We start from the raw sequence: 11925 nt of genomic DNA on the forward strand, positions 1-11925 counted from the left end.
CATCCGCTAGTAGAGAGGGAGACCTGTCGTGCCGGTCCTAGGCCTTCTCTGGCCTTCGCCCTGGGAGACATTTTGGGTTTGAAAAAGCTGGTGATGCAGGCGCGTCCTACAACGTGATTCACCACGCGCTTGTGTTCACCGCTCTCTTGTCAAATACAGTACTTTAGTGAACTACCAACAACGACCTACCGGACTACTAAATATACACGTAATATCCCAACCTAACGTGTCTCTCCAACATTGTATACCAGTTTTTCCCCGCTAACCTTTCCTTCCTTCAGCTGCTGCAGGCCATCCAAGACACCCTGCAAGCCACCCTTTCCAAGCTTAGCCGGGTGGACCTTGATCTTTCCCTCCGCAAGCAGCGGCTCAGCAACAGCCAGAAATTCCTCCGCAAAGGCCTTGTCCTCCGGTTTAGCCGGGAATGACATGGGGCCAAGCTCGAAGGCCTCGCCGATGCTCGTGTAGACAATGGTTTGGCTACTATTAACATTGGAGCGTTCAATACCTACCGAAGGCCAGGAGTTGTACTTGCCGCCCTCGGTGGAGAGAGCATTGTCGCAAAACTCCGTGCTCGAGTCATCGGAAATGCAGTCCAACACCAGCTTCAGATTGTTGTTTGTGTATTTGCGGATTTCCTTCGCAGCCTCCGGATCCTTATAATCGAACACGGCGTCTGCACCCAACCGGCGGACGAGGTCGAAGTTGTGCGGCGAGCAGGTCGTGAGCACCATATAGCCGGATAGTTTAGCAAACTGGATAGCTAGGGTACCGGTGGCAGTAGACCCAGCGTAGATAAGGATTGGCACTGCGTTCTTGATTGGGTTGTTGGGAAGATTCAGTTCTAAATTCTTATAAACCTGCCCCACGGTGTTGATGCCCGCCCCCAGGGTCGCGGCCTCTTGGAAACTCATGCTATCGGGGATCTTCATTTGCAAATCACCCTTGGCCACAATATACTCTGCGAAGGCACCGTCCTCAGGCTGCACGGCATTGCAACCGTGCACAAACCCGCACACGCGGTCTCCCTGGCTGAATTCCTTTTTCACGTCTTTACCAACAGCTTCCACGACGCCCGAATAGTCGCTCCCGACAAGTACGGCGGGCGGCGCAAGGAAGGCGATGAGCTTCCAATCGGCGGGATTGACGGCCACGCTCACAGTCTTGACGAGGATGCAATCGTCCCTCAGAGTCGGGATTGGCCTGTCGGAAACGAGGCTACCAGTATGGGGCAGGGTGATGACGACAGCCCTTTGAGTAGCCATGAGAGCGATGGATAGTGGAGATGATCAATAATACAATGACCAAGTAAGACCGCAACTAAATAATAGAAAGGTGCAGACCAGGAATAGCTTTATAGATATTTTGATTTCAAATCCAATATCTTCTTAATTTCAAATCTAATGTATTGATGCAAACCTAATAGCCTGATATCGGGTCCAAGCTCTGGATGACAAATCTAATCAAGCACCCCCCCGCCTCGGTGGTGTGCACGGCTTGCAGGTGAAATACGTTAGTTAACTAGTTATTGTGGACTAATAAGTGATTCAACGATGACAGATTATGGTAGACTAACTATAAACATACCCTCCCTTAATCTCCGGGAGATTAGGGCTCAGATATGATTTCAAACCCTCGGCGACTTGTAAGGCCGAGTATTTGAAATCATACATGAGCCCTTATCTCCCGGAGATTAGTATGACATCAATAATGATAAGATTATCTGACGTAATCTTACACTGTTGTTGAAGAATCATTTACCTATATAAGCCAATTCCACATCCGGGCTTGGTCTGTCGAGGCTTTATTAGTGCACAGTCAATCTGATCCACAGCCGGAACGAAGTCTTAAGTCTTAGGTATTATGTCGTCAAATATTCTGATTACTGGTGCGGGGGGATACGTGTGGGTTTCCGTAGGCTGTGGAAGCTTATTGTGGCCTGCTGACTATTATATAGAGGGGGGTCTCTTATTGCCCATTTCCTGGCTAATACCAACGAGCTGATTCGAGGAGGTCAAGTCATTGCCGCGGTGCGGTCTCAGGAACAAGCTGAGGCCCTATCTAAATTGGGAATATCTGTGCTTCAGCTAGATCTTTCCGACGAGGATGCGGTGGTTAAGAGCGTGTTGCAGCACGACAGTACGAGGCCTTCAGGATTCTGGATGCTGAAGTCTTCGTGTTTGCTGACTGTTTCCTAGTCAGTATAGTTATTCATACTGCCAGCGCAATGGATCCGAGCATGGCGTTGCCTCTTATCACTGCTCTGAGCAAGCAGAAGCAGGTGAATGGAAGTGAAGCAATTTTCATTCATGTGAGTTCTCTCTCAGTTTCTTCTTTTATTGGTAGTTGACGTGGAGATAGACTTCTGGTTTGGGCGCGTTTTACGACAAGACCGGGTGGCCGGCGGGGTTGTTGAGAGATACAGACGCCGTCTTTGATACGGAGAAGCGTTTGGCTGATTCTTTTCCTATACGGAAGGTCACTTTATCAATCATACCCTACCTGCTCGGGCAATTCGTAGGTTTTGCTAACAACCCGCGCAGACTGATGTCGCAGTAATCGAGCATGCCGAAAAGAGAGGGGTAACTAGTTTCATTGTAGTGCCCTCAACCGTCTGTGAGTACCATCAAGGGATGGTGACGTTTGAATTGCTGTGAAATCTGACGACTTTGGTTAGATGGCCAAGGTAGCGGCGAGTGGAACAAGCTGTCTATTATCCTGCCGCTCTATGTTCGGGCCAGCCTTTCGGCGAAAGCGGTGTACAAGTTCCCAGACTACTCGGTGAGATATACGTTAAGTGGAGAGCTATGAGTTCGTTCGTTGACTTTTTGTGCAGAAGGTCGCTGGCGTGCACATTTCCGATTTGACTGCGCTTTACGGTTTGATTGTTGAGCAGTTCCTCCGTGGAGAGTCGATACCAAGTGGCCGAGAAGGCTATTACTTCGCGTTGGCTCATGATATTTTCTTGGGTGAAGTGGGTGATCATTTGGCCAGCGAGCTTCGGGATCGTGGCGTGACCACTAATTCCGAGGCACGCACATATTCGGATGAACAAGCTGCTGCGACGTCGCTGGGGGTTCCCGTACAGTTTGTGCAGATGCTGTGGGATGCTGGGTATGTGTTACCTCTATGTTGCTCGAATCAAGATCTGATTGAAATCAGTGCCAATATTGTTGCCGAAATTCCCCGAAGCATTGGATGGAAACCGGCCTGGGATAAAGCGCGGTTCTTGCAGCATATTGGAGATGAGGTTCAGGCTGTAGTAGATCTTGGAAAGCCGAAGAGCAGTCTTGTTGACTCACTATTGGCGGCGACGAGTGGCTAACCGATGCGCGACGCGTGTCTTATTGTTGTGGTATTCTGATCTATCAAGCTTTTAGCTTTCATATTTTCATTACCCTTGTTGATGGGACTTCGTAGTTGTTGCGTCCTCCTGTTTTTATGGGTTTCTGGCGGGGTTTGCTTGAGTAACTACTGCGGAATCGCCGGGTATATGAGAAGTGGTTCGAGACAAGACTACCCGTAGCTTTCTGCCTACCCACGCCGACCTTCGGCTGCCCTGCTTTGGCTTGAGTGTCGCTTAGAACCTTAAATTAACTCTATAGGAAAATGTCAGCCGATAAATACTAAATTAGTTACACTCACTAGTTAGGGAGGCCCTTTTTTGGTGTAGTGGTTTTTCGGTCAACTGAAAACTAGCCATTGCGGGAATGACGCAGAAAACGCCCACGCTCTCACCTTCAAAGCCACTAAGGGAGTTTACGAACGGTCCAAACATTCATAATCGGCTCGTTCATCAGAATACGATGGTAGAAGATTCTGTTTTATCACAATGGTTGAGACGGGGTGTGACATCAACGGCTGCTCTATCAATCTTAAATCATTGGTAAGCCTGAACCAGAATCGCATGGAACCTTAACTTTAACCCTAAAGTTTTATCGAGGCAGGAATTCAGGTTTTGAAATTTAAGTGGCAGTCTCGCAAAAACCGTTAAGGTCCCTCTTACAAGGCAACAGGCTGGAAATAGCCTAGATCAATACATGTAGCCAATTAATTGTTCTGGAAATCTTAGCGTGAAACATTTCCTGGGTGTTCGCTGTCTATTTCACGATAGTGGTTGTCAGCGAAACGGGATATCAATACTAATTAAGAATCAGTTCTTAATGGAAAGCTAATACCAGTCGAAACTTAGTTTGCAGCTAGACTAAACTAAACCCAAGCGATGAACCTTGGTACTTCCAATTTCATATGTCAATTTGCCATCCTATGACCATCCCTACACCTCTCATGGTATCAGTCTGCTTGTAAGGTTGGTTGAGCTTTGTTACGTTCTCACTCCTAGATAATACAGTTAGATATGTGGTTGTTAAGGGAGAGGGGGCGATTAAACTTACCCAAGATTATAAATGTAACTGTTCTTTGTCATGCCTTTATATCTTATGAAATACTTAAATTTGTCGGTGACATCTGTCATACCTAGGATAACAGATTCATATTCCAAGCTGTGAATTGCTCAGATAATGCGAACCCCCTGCACACCGGTAGCCTGCTCCCCCCTTGATCCATCGAAACCCGGCTGGACAAATTCCCATATCTCTAATCTTCTTTTGAACCGCCAATTCCTGCTGTCTCCTCTTCTCTGCCTCTTCTTGTGCCTTTCTCAATTTCTCTTCAGCCTCTCTCTTCGCTTTCAAAGCAGCCTCCATGCATCTTTTTTCCTGTCTGAGCTGCTCTTCAATAACTTTGCGGCGACTTTCATCCGCTAATCGTTTTTCCTCTTCTAACCGTTGGATTTCTTTTAGCCTGACCGTCTCGGACTCTTTATGCGCCTCGTAATCGCGCTGTTGGGCCGAGATGAACATGTCTTCGACTTGTTTCAGGGCCTTTTCCTCTGCGATGTTTCGCTGCAGTTGTTGCCACACCTCATCAGATACTCCCGGATCACGTTGAGTAGAGTCTGCAATGTCTTCGGAAGTATCCTTTTCATATACTTCTTTCTCATTTGTTGGAACTGGCTCGGCCGTTTCGGTCTTCGATGTGATAGACGACGCAGTTATTGGTGCCTTTGGTAAATCTTGCATCGGAGGAAGCAAGCTAGAAGAGAAGCCATGATTGGTTGGGTGAGTAAAGTCCTCTCTGCTTTCATTTCGGGCCATTTGAGATTTGAGCATCTTGTTTAGGTGTCTTAGAATGTCAGCGAATGTCACTCTCAGTTCCTTGGACATATTGCCAGCAAATGCATCCGAGCAGATATCCTTCGCGATATTTTTAACATCCCGGCCGTTTCCCCATGACCGAAGCCTGGAAAGCTTTGCAAAGATATCAATCATTTGCTGTCGTTCTACAAGCAACAACTCATTATTCAACGGCGGTGTAACTTCAATATCGTTTTTCTTCAATTCGATATCCAAAAGTTCAACACATATCTCTGGATCCATATTTTCAAAGACGACTTCTTCCGGAAACCGACTGGAAAGGCCAGGATTGATCTGTAAGAGTTCGTCGATCTGATGGGTATAACCGGCGAGGATCACGACAATCTTTCCCATATACTTTTGTTTTGTCAGGCAGTCGACGAGCTCGTTGACAGCTTCTTTTCCAAAATGGCCATCACAAAACCTGTATGCTTCGTCCACGAACAGAACCCGCCCCAGAGCCTCGGTCAGTTTTCCCTGCGTCTTTGGGCCCGTTTGTCCAACATATTGACCTATAAGATCGGACGCGGAGCATTCAACGTACTCGCTCGATCCCAGGATCCCCATTTCGTAGTAGAGTTGGCCCATTTTACGTGCTACTGTCGTTTTTCCCGTTCCTAACAGGATCATCGGTCAGCAGATGGCTTCGAATTTGAAGTATAGGGTTATTCTATTCTTACCTGGGGGGCCTTTGAAAAGGAAATTGAAAGGAACTAGAGTCCGAGGGTCTTTCCCCGTGGTCTTCATATTTTGGGCGATTTGCTGATACCTTTCAAGCTTTTTAATGAGTTTCTCACACCCTACAATATCGGCGAACAAGTCTCGACAGCTGAGTCCAGCCGCACTCGCTCTATCATAGTCCTCATCAAAGTCTTGAGGGAGGAAGAACACGTCTGGATTAATGCCATCTGTCTCGACTGCAGAAGTTCGCTTCTGTTCCAATTCCTTGGCGCGTGAGATGATGTTTTCGACAGCACCTGCATTGCCAAAATTAGGACGATCTCGTTCGCGTGCTAGAACTTCAATAGCAGTCCTCTTAGCATCTGCCGTTGCCTTTAATCCTTGCTCCTTCAGTTTGAAATCTAGAACATGCATCAAGTCCGCATCGCTAAAGTCCTCGAAATAGAATGCGTCCGAGAGACGAAATCGCCTCGCAAGGCCCGGATTCGAGCGATTCATCATTTCCTCCATTTGTTCTTGGTACCCCAGCAGGAGGACACACAAGTCTTCTCCTGGAGTATTCTGCACCTGGGCTACGATGGTGTCAATAACGGCAGTCTTAAAAGGGTCTTTGTGACCACTGCCCACGCCTCCACCGGCATCAAGACCATACGCTTCATCGATCACCAATACCTTTCCCGCAGCAGCTTTGAGGATTTTTTTAGTATTCTCCTCCGACTGGCCCAGCGCTGATCCTACAAAATCCGAGGGGTTTTTGACGACCACTACAACGACAGTCAGAATCAGGATTAGAATCTAAATCAAAGAAGCGGCTGCACATCTACTTACCCTCTCGCTTCGATAGCAAGCCCATATCTGCCAATATCGCGCCATACAACTTGGCAACGGTTGTTTTCCCTGTGCCGGGAGAACCAAGAAATACGCGATGAAGCGTAAACTCAAGGGGATCTAGATCTTTCAACTCCCTGTGATAGTTGCGTTGCATAGCATCGACAAGCGCCTTCACCGACTTCTTGACCTTTTCTAGTCCTACCAAAGACTGAAGCTTCTTCCATGCAGCGCTGTCTTTTATCACTCCGCTTGGCTCGTGCCCAATGATATCCTCTTTTGTGAAAATCAGGTCATCCGGTAAACCTCCTGCAATCCGTTCCTTTTTCAGCCGGGAAGCCTGGCGCTCGGTGACCTGTGCCCAAACATTCTCCAGATCACGTGCATTTCCATATCCTTCTGTCCCTCGTCTCCTTCCGAGACGTTTGGTAAGAATCCTGGCGTATAGGTCGGAGCCGTCATCCTCGAGTGTAGCCCGACCATTATACTTTTTCTCTACCAGCGCTTTCAACATGGTCAATAGGACATCGTCCGAATAATCAGCGAATTTTAGCCTGTGAGGCATCCGACTGTCGAATCCAGGATTGTGCTCGAAGAACTTCTCCATCTCCTTGTCATATCCAGCGAGAATGAAAGCGATGGTGCCTCTTCGTTCTTCGATTTCAGCCAAGATGAAATCGAGTACATTCTTCCCACCAAAGTTGTTCCCAGACGCGAGCTGATAGGCTTCATCAATGAAGAAGACTCCACCGCCAGCTTTGATAAGGCCCTCGATAATCTTCTTCGCACCAGCGACACCATCGTTTGCTAGTCCAGAGCCCGTGATCTCAGTAAACTCCTTTCCAGGTAATGCCCCTACAGAAGCGAGGAATCGCGCATATATACGCGCCACTGTTGTTTTTCCTGCTATTCATTAGCGAAAGAAAAGTGCTGTCTCGCTCAGATTTATTGTCATCATACCTGTACCTGGATTGCCCAACATCACCATTCCCATTCTCTCCTTCTTCACATCAATACCTTGTCTTGCAGCGGTTTCGATCTTGGTCTTAATGTCGAGGAATTTCTCTTTGACTTCCTCCAACCCAGAAAGCGCCATCAGATCATCAAGGGCAGCATTATGCTCTCCCTCGACTCTCTTCTGCCGCTCCCACTCTACTGCGGAGGCGCTTTCGTTGCGAGCAGATGGTGTTGAGACAGCCGATGCTTTCCGGTTATTAGTCTCTGACTGTTGAGGGGCTAAATATTTTTTGTCATTGGCTGCTGTGTTTGTGGTTGGAGGAGGTTGCGTTGCATTATGTTGAGCCGCCTCTAAGTCGCGTTTTTTCTGCTCCAATGCCTGTGCTCTTTCCTGCGCTGTCTTTTTGTCCTCGGCTTCCTCCCTAATCTTTCGTATTTGCATGTCGAGCTCTGCAAGACTCATCTCGTATTTTACCTGCTCTTGCAACCGCTTGTCCTGCAATGCCATGTCCCGTTCCAAGGTCTTCTGGTCCCGTTGAGTCTCGATCTCGCACTTTCTGCATTTTAGCGGCGAGATTTCAGAACATTTTCGAGTTTGCACATGTCCCTTCGCACACTTAGTTTCCACAATCTTATCACACTTCATTTGGGAGTGATCAGAGCGATAGTGACAATTTCTTGGACACTTGTGTACACCACACTTTAACAACGCGCCACTATATTGGTTTAGTTAGCGAGAAAAAAAAAAGTCCAGGTCATGCCAAAAAATTGCAAAGTCTTACCAGGGCTCCTTGCACCCACCATCGGGGCATTCGTTTTCGAAATCTTCAGGAGAGCGCAGAACAGCATGCCTTGCCGGATGTTGTTCACATTTCACCGGAAGCCCGTGATAGATATGATTCTTAGCCTTGAGCATATCAATGAATCGTTTCCATAATTTCCCTCCCTTTTTAGAGCTCATAAATGTTTCTGCATTCCCAATGATGATTAGACCATTTCTAGCCCGCGAAAGAAGTACGTTTAGACGCTCTGGAGAAGACATGAAGCCTATGTCGCCATTGTCGTTGCTTCGCGTCAGTGTCACAATCACGATCTCGCTCTCGTCGCCCTGGAAGTTATCTGTATTTATCAGTCTTCTATTTGAAGATTATCGTCCAGTCCATAAACTGACCTATCGTAGATATCTTAATCTTCGGTTTGTTGACCTGCGCGGTGGCAGGAGGCATCAAGCCGGCGCGGGCCAAGTCATGCGAGTCAAGGTCGTTCAAAACCGGGTCATTATTAGCCTTGCTGAGTTCTTCTCTGAGAAGATGGAGTTGGCCGAGATAAGGCGTCAAGATGACAATTTTGTCCGTTGGCGTGTTGATATCTTGCTGACCGAGGTAACGCAGGCATTTGATTGCCATATGCGTCTCATACAGGTTCCTCTTCGTGGCCGGTGATGTACCATCTTTCCAGTCGCGTACGTGTTTCATCTGCTCTTCGCTGTGCGAATGGTTGAGGAAGATTATATTGTCCTGCAATCCCTTGATTTTTGGTCGGTTCTTGGTACTGCTGGCATCCACTAGGTCTGGATATGTCAATTCCCTTACAAAGCCAGCCAATTCGGGCCGCATACGATGCTGCTGGAGCAAGGTGGTATAAGGATATCCTTGTTGTACCACGAGCCTTTCAAAGAGAGATTGATTGAGCTCGTAACCATCCCCCTTCTCGACACTGAGCGCGAAGTTGACTTTTGGTCGCAGTTGCTTATGATCTCCGATCAGAATCAGCTGCTTCGTATCCGGGCCCAAAGCAGTCAAAACGTGGCTCTCAAGTATTTCGCCTGCCTCTTCTACCAACACAACTCCAGGACGAGCTGAGTTCAGCATCTGCACATATTTCGCTGCCGCTGTAGTTGTGCAGGCAATGACGCGCTTGGAGCGAAGCACTGTGAGTTCTCTCTCCAAATATATCGATGCGACCTGCTCTAGTTCCTTGTTATAGTTATGTCCTGCTGAGTGAACGGCATCAAACCTCTCTTTGAGTATATCGGCTTCCCATTGCCGCAGCAAACTATGTCGGGCGGATGCTTTGATGTTCCATACCTCGGGGTACTGTTGGGCCATCTTCTTGAAGGGCGTAGCATCTTTTCCTCGGCGCCACCGATCCAGCAGGTAGGATGCATTGAATTTCATTTTTCCATTCTTGCCTACATGGACGATACCATCATTGCGCTGCGGGACTTGGAAGGCTGCAAAGAAAGGCGGGCCTTCGGTGAGAAATTCAAGGTGTTCGAGAATGTCGTCTTTCGAAGGGGCTTGCTGCTCTAGACCTGTAAATGCTTGCTGCAAGGTATCTCCTTCATCTCGCACTTTTGCCTTGACCCAATCGAGCATCTGACATTGCTCTCGCGTAAGCCTTACCAGCGATGCGGCGTCCTTTATTGAAAGGTCGCGGACGGATGCAGCAGCCTTTTTAGCAGAGCCTAGACGCACTATTTCGGTCTTCGAAATGCCCAGGTCAATCAAATCGATGAGGAACTGATCCAGAGCGTGGTGCTTATAGGTTAAGACGAGAATTGTTTCGTCAGAGTAGAGGAAAATGGCTTTTGCGATCAGTGCGCCAATGAACGATTTTCCTGTCCCTGCTTCACCATCAGATCAAGTCTCTGTCCATCGAGTGTTTACTGTTTAGCACGTGAGTGACTACTTACCAGGAGGGCCTTGAATAGTACTTAATCTAGTGGTCATCCCTGTAATGAAACACTCGGCCTGTGACTTGTCCAATTTCGTGGGACGAGGAAGTCCAAGAGCACCCTGAAGATCTCGAGAAGGGTTACGACGCAAGTCTTCCACTAGAGCTGTGATAATGGGGGAGAGCAGGTAGGCAGGAGGTTTGGGACTATAATTTTCTTCCCATCGAAGTATTTCATCCTCAAAGGGCAACTCCTTCATTTCTTTCAGCCGTTCCAGAATAGGGGCATATGAGAAAAATGTCGTGTTCAACTGCACCAATTTGACAACTTTCGCTGCTTTGATATAGCGCAACGCTGTTTCTTCGTTGGGCCCCGGGATTTGTAAACAAAGAACAGGTGGATTCGCAGCGAGAAGGTCTTCTTCACGGACCAGTGTGCCCAGTGTGACAACCTCATCATCTGCAATAACACAGGCCAAGGACTCATGTTTCAGGTATTTTGGATTGTCTTTGAGGAACTGCCGTCGAATTGCCTCGCTCTTCTTCGGCATTTGGGGTAGATCATTCATGCACTGTAATAGCAGAGACCACGGATTTCGCCCATCGCAGTTCACTCCCACCATTGACAGATGCTCGACTGAAAACGCTTTTTGTGCGCGGCCGCCGCTGCCTTCTTTCTGCATGTTCAGTGCCACGTGTATTTCCTCTCTCAGATCACGCAGCATATCTTCGCGGAGTAGGCGAAACTGGCCGTCCAGATAAAATGCCAGTCCATCTGGTCGCTTCGCCAGTGTTTTCGTCTCGTGGGCATGTGGGAGGTAAGGATCTTTCGCTGCGAGTTCGTCAGTAGTTGGGAGGATGGCAATTTTATTGATTTCAGCGAAGTCATTGTTGTGTCTTCCGCCAGGGCCACTGCTGCTGGATTGTTCATTCGAATGATAATTATCATGCCCTGCGATCAAATTTTCAACGATATGTGTAATTCTGTGTGCCCGTAGACGCACTCCCTGTTTGTGTGACTCGAGCAGTGCTCCCTTGATGCTACTGTCTTGTGCAAGGTGTACAAATGTGTAGGCTTTCTCCTTTGGTAAAGAAAGAAGTTCCAGCAAGAGCCAGGAAAATGCTTCTTCGCCATTGCACTCGCCGTCTCCGGCCAGCTGGCCAGCTTTGAAAGCAGTGATATATGCGACCCAGACAAGCTCAGCCTCGATAAAGCTTGTTATCAGCTGCTGCAAAACTACTCCACCACACAGCGTCTTGAGTTCTGGTGCAGCGAGGTAACGAAGAATCGGCGTGACGGATTCGTGGAGGAAGCAAAGCTCGGTGCTGGAGCTGAGAGCGGCTTGAAACGCAGCACGTCCGTGGTCGCTGGCTTGAATTTTCTGGACACACAGAGCCTTGTTGCTATCTTGGTCACGGATTGCCTCGAGGAACAACTTGGCGTTTTTGTTGTCGATGGTTTTTGTGCCCTTTAGCACGTCTGTGAAGAGCGCTCGTAGTCTGATGCTACGAGGAGAGGACTTTTGATTTACCATATTGTTGGGCTGGTTTACCTAAGTATCAATAATTCAGAAAGAGAGATGACGTT

General features: G+C 48.0%; 3 protein-coding genes across 3 annotated transcripts; 1 reads left to right on the forward strand and 2 right to left on the reverse strand.

The window, feature by feature from the left end:
- Positions 1–221: 221 nt before the first annotated feature.
- On the reverse strand, positions 222–1265 carry BGW36DRAFT_432102 (chaperonin 10-like protein; the record flags this gene model as incomplete). Its single annotated transcript, XM_046221081.1, has 1 exon — positions 222–1265. One exon carries the CDS (start codon positions 1263–1265, stop codon positions 222–224), a length of 1044 nt encoding a protein of 347 aa, XP_046067644.1.
- Positions 1266–1863: 598 nt separating this feature from the next.
- Positions 1864–3325, forward strand: BGW36DRAFT_305676 (uncharacterized protein; the record flags this gene model as incomplete). The annotated part of the gene is made up of 8 exons (XM_046212091.1): positions 1864–1914; positions 2043–2139; positions 2199–2311; positions 2362–2478; positions 2544–2616; positions 2678–2781; positions 2837–3114; positions 3163–3325. 8 exons carry the CDS (start codon positions 1864–1866, stop codon positions 3323–3325), a joined length of 996 nt encoding a protein of 331 aa, XP_046067645.1.
- Positions 3326–4490: 1165 nt separating this feature from the next.
- BGW36DRAFT_305612 (P-loop containing nucleoside triphosphate hydrolase protein) lies at positions 4491–11872 on the reverse strand (the record flags this gene model as incomplete). The annotated part of the gene is made up of 7 exons (XM_046212087.1): positions 4491–5812; positions 5876–6640; positions 6705–7610; positions 7665–8377; positions 8444–8780; positions 8833–10290; positions 10357–11872. 7 exons carry the CDS (start codon positions 11870–11872, stop codon positions 4491–4493), a joined length of 7017 nt encoding a protein of 2338 aa, XP_046067646.1.
- Positions 11873–11925: the final 53 nt, after the last annotated feature.

This window comes from Talaromyces proteolyticus (assembly GCF_021365285.1).
Source record: "Talaromyces proteolyticus strain PMI_201 chromosome Unknown BGW36scaffold_12, whole genome shotgun sequence".
Taxonomy (NCBI): Eukaryota; Fungi; Ascomycota; class Eurotiomycetes; order Eurotiales; family Trichocomaceae; genus Talaromyces; species Talaromyces proteolyticus.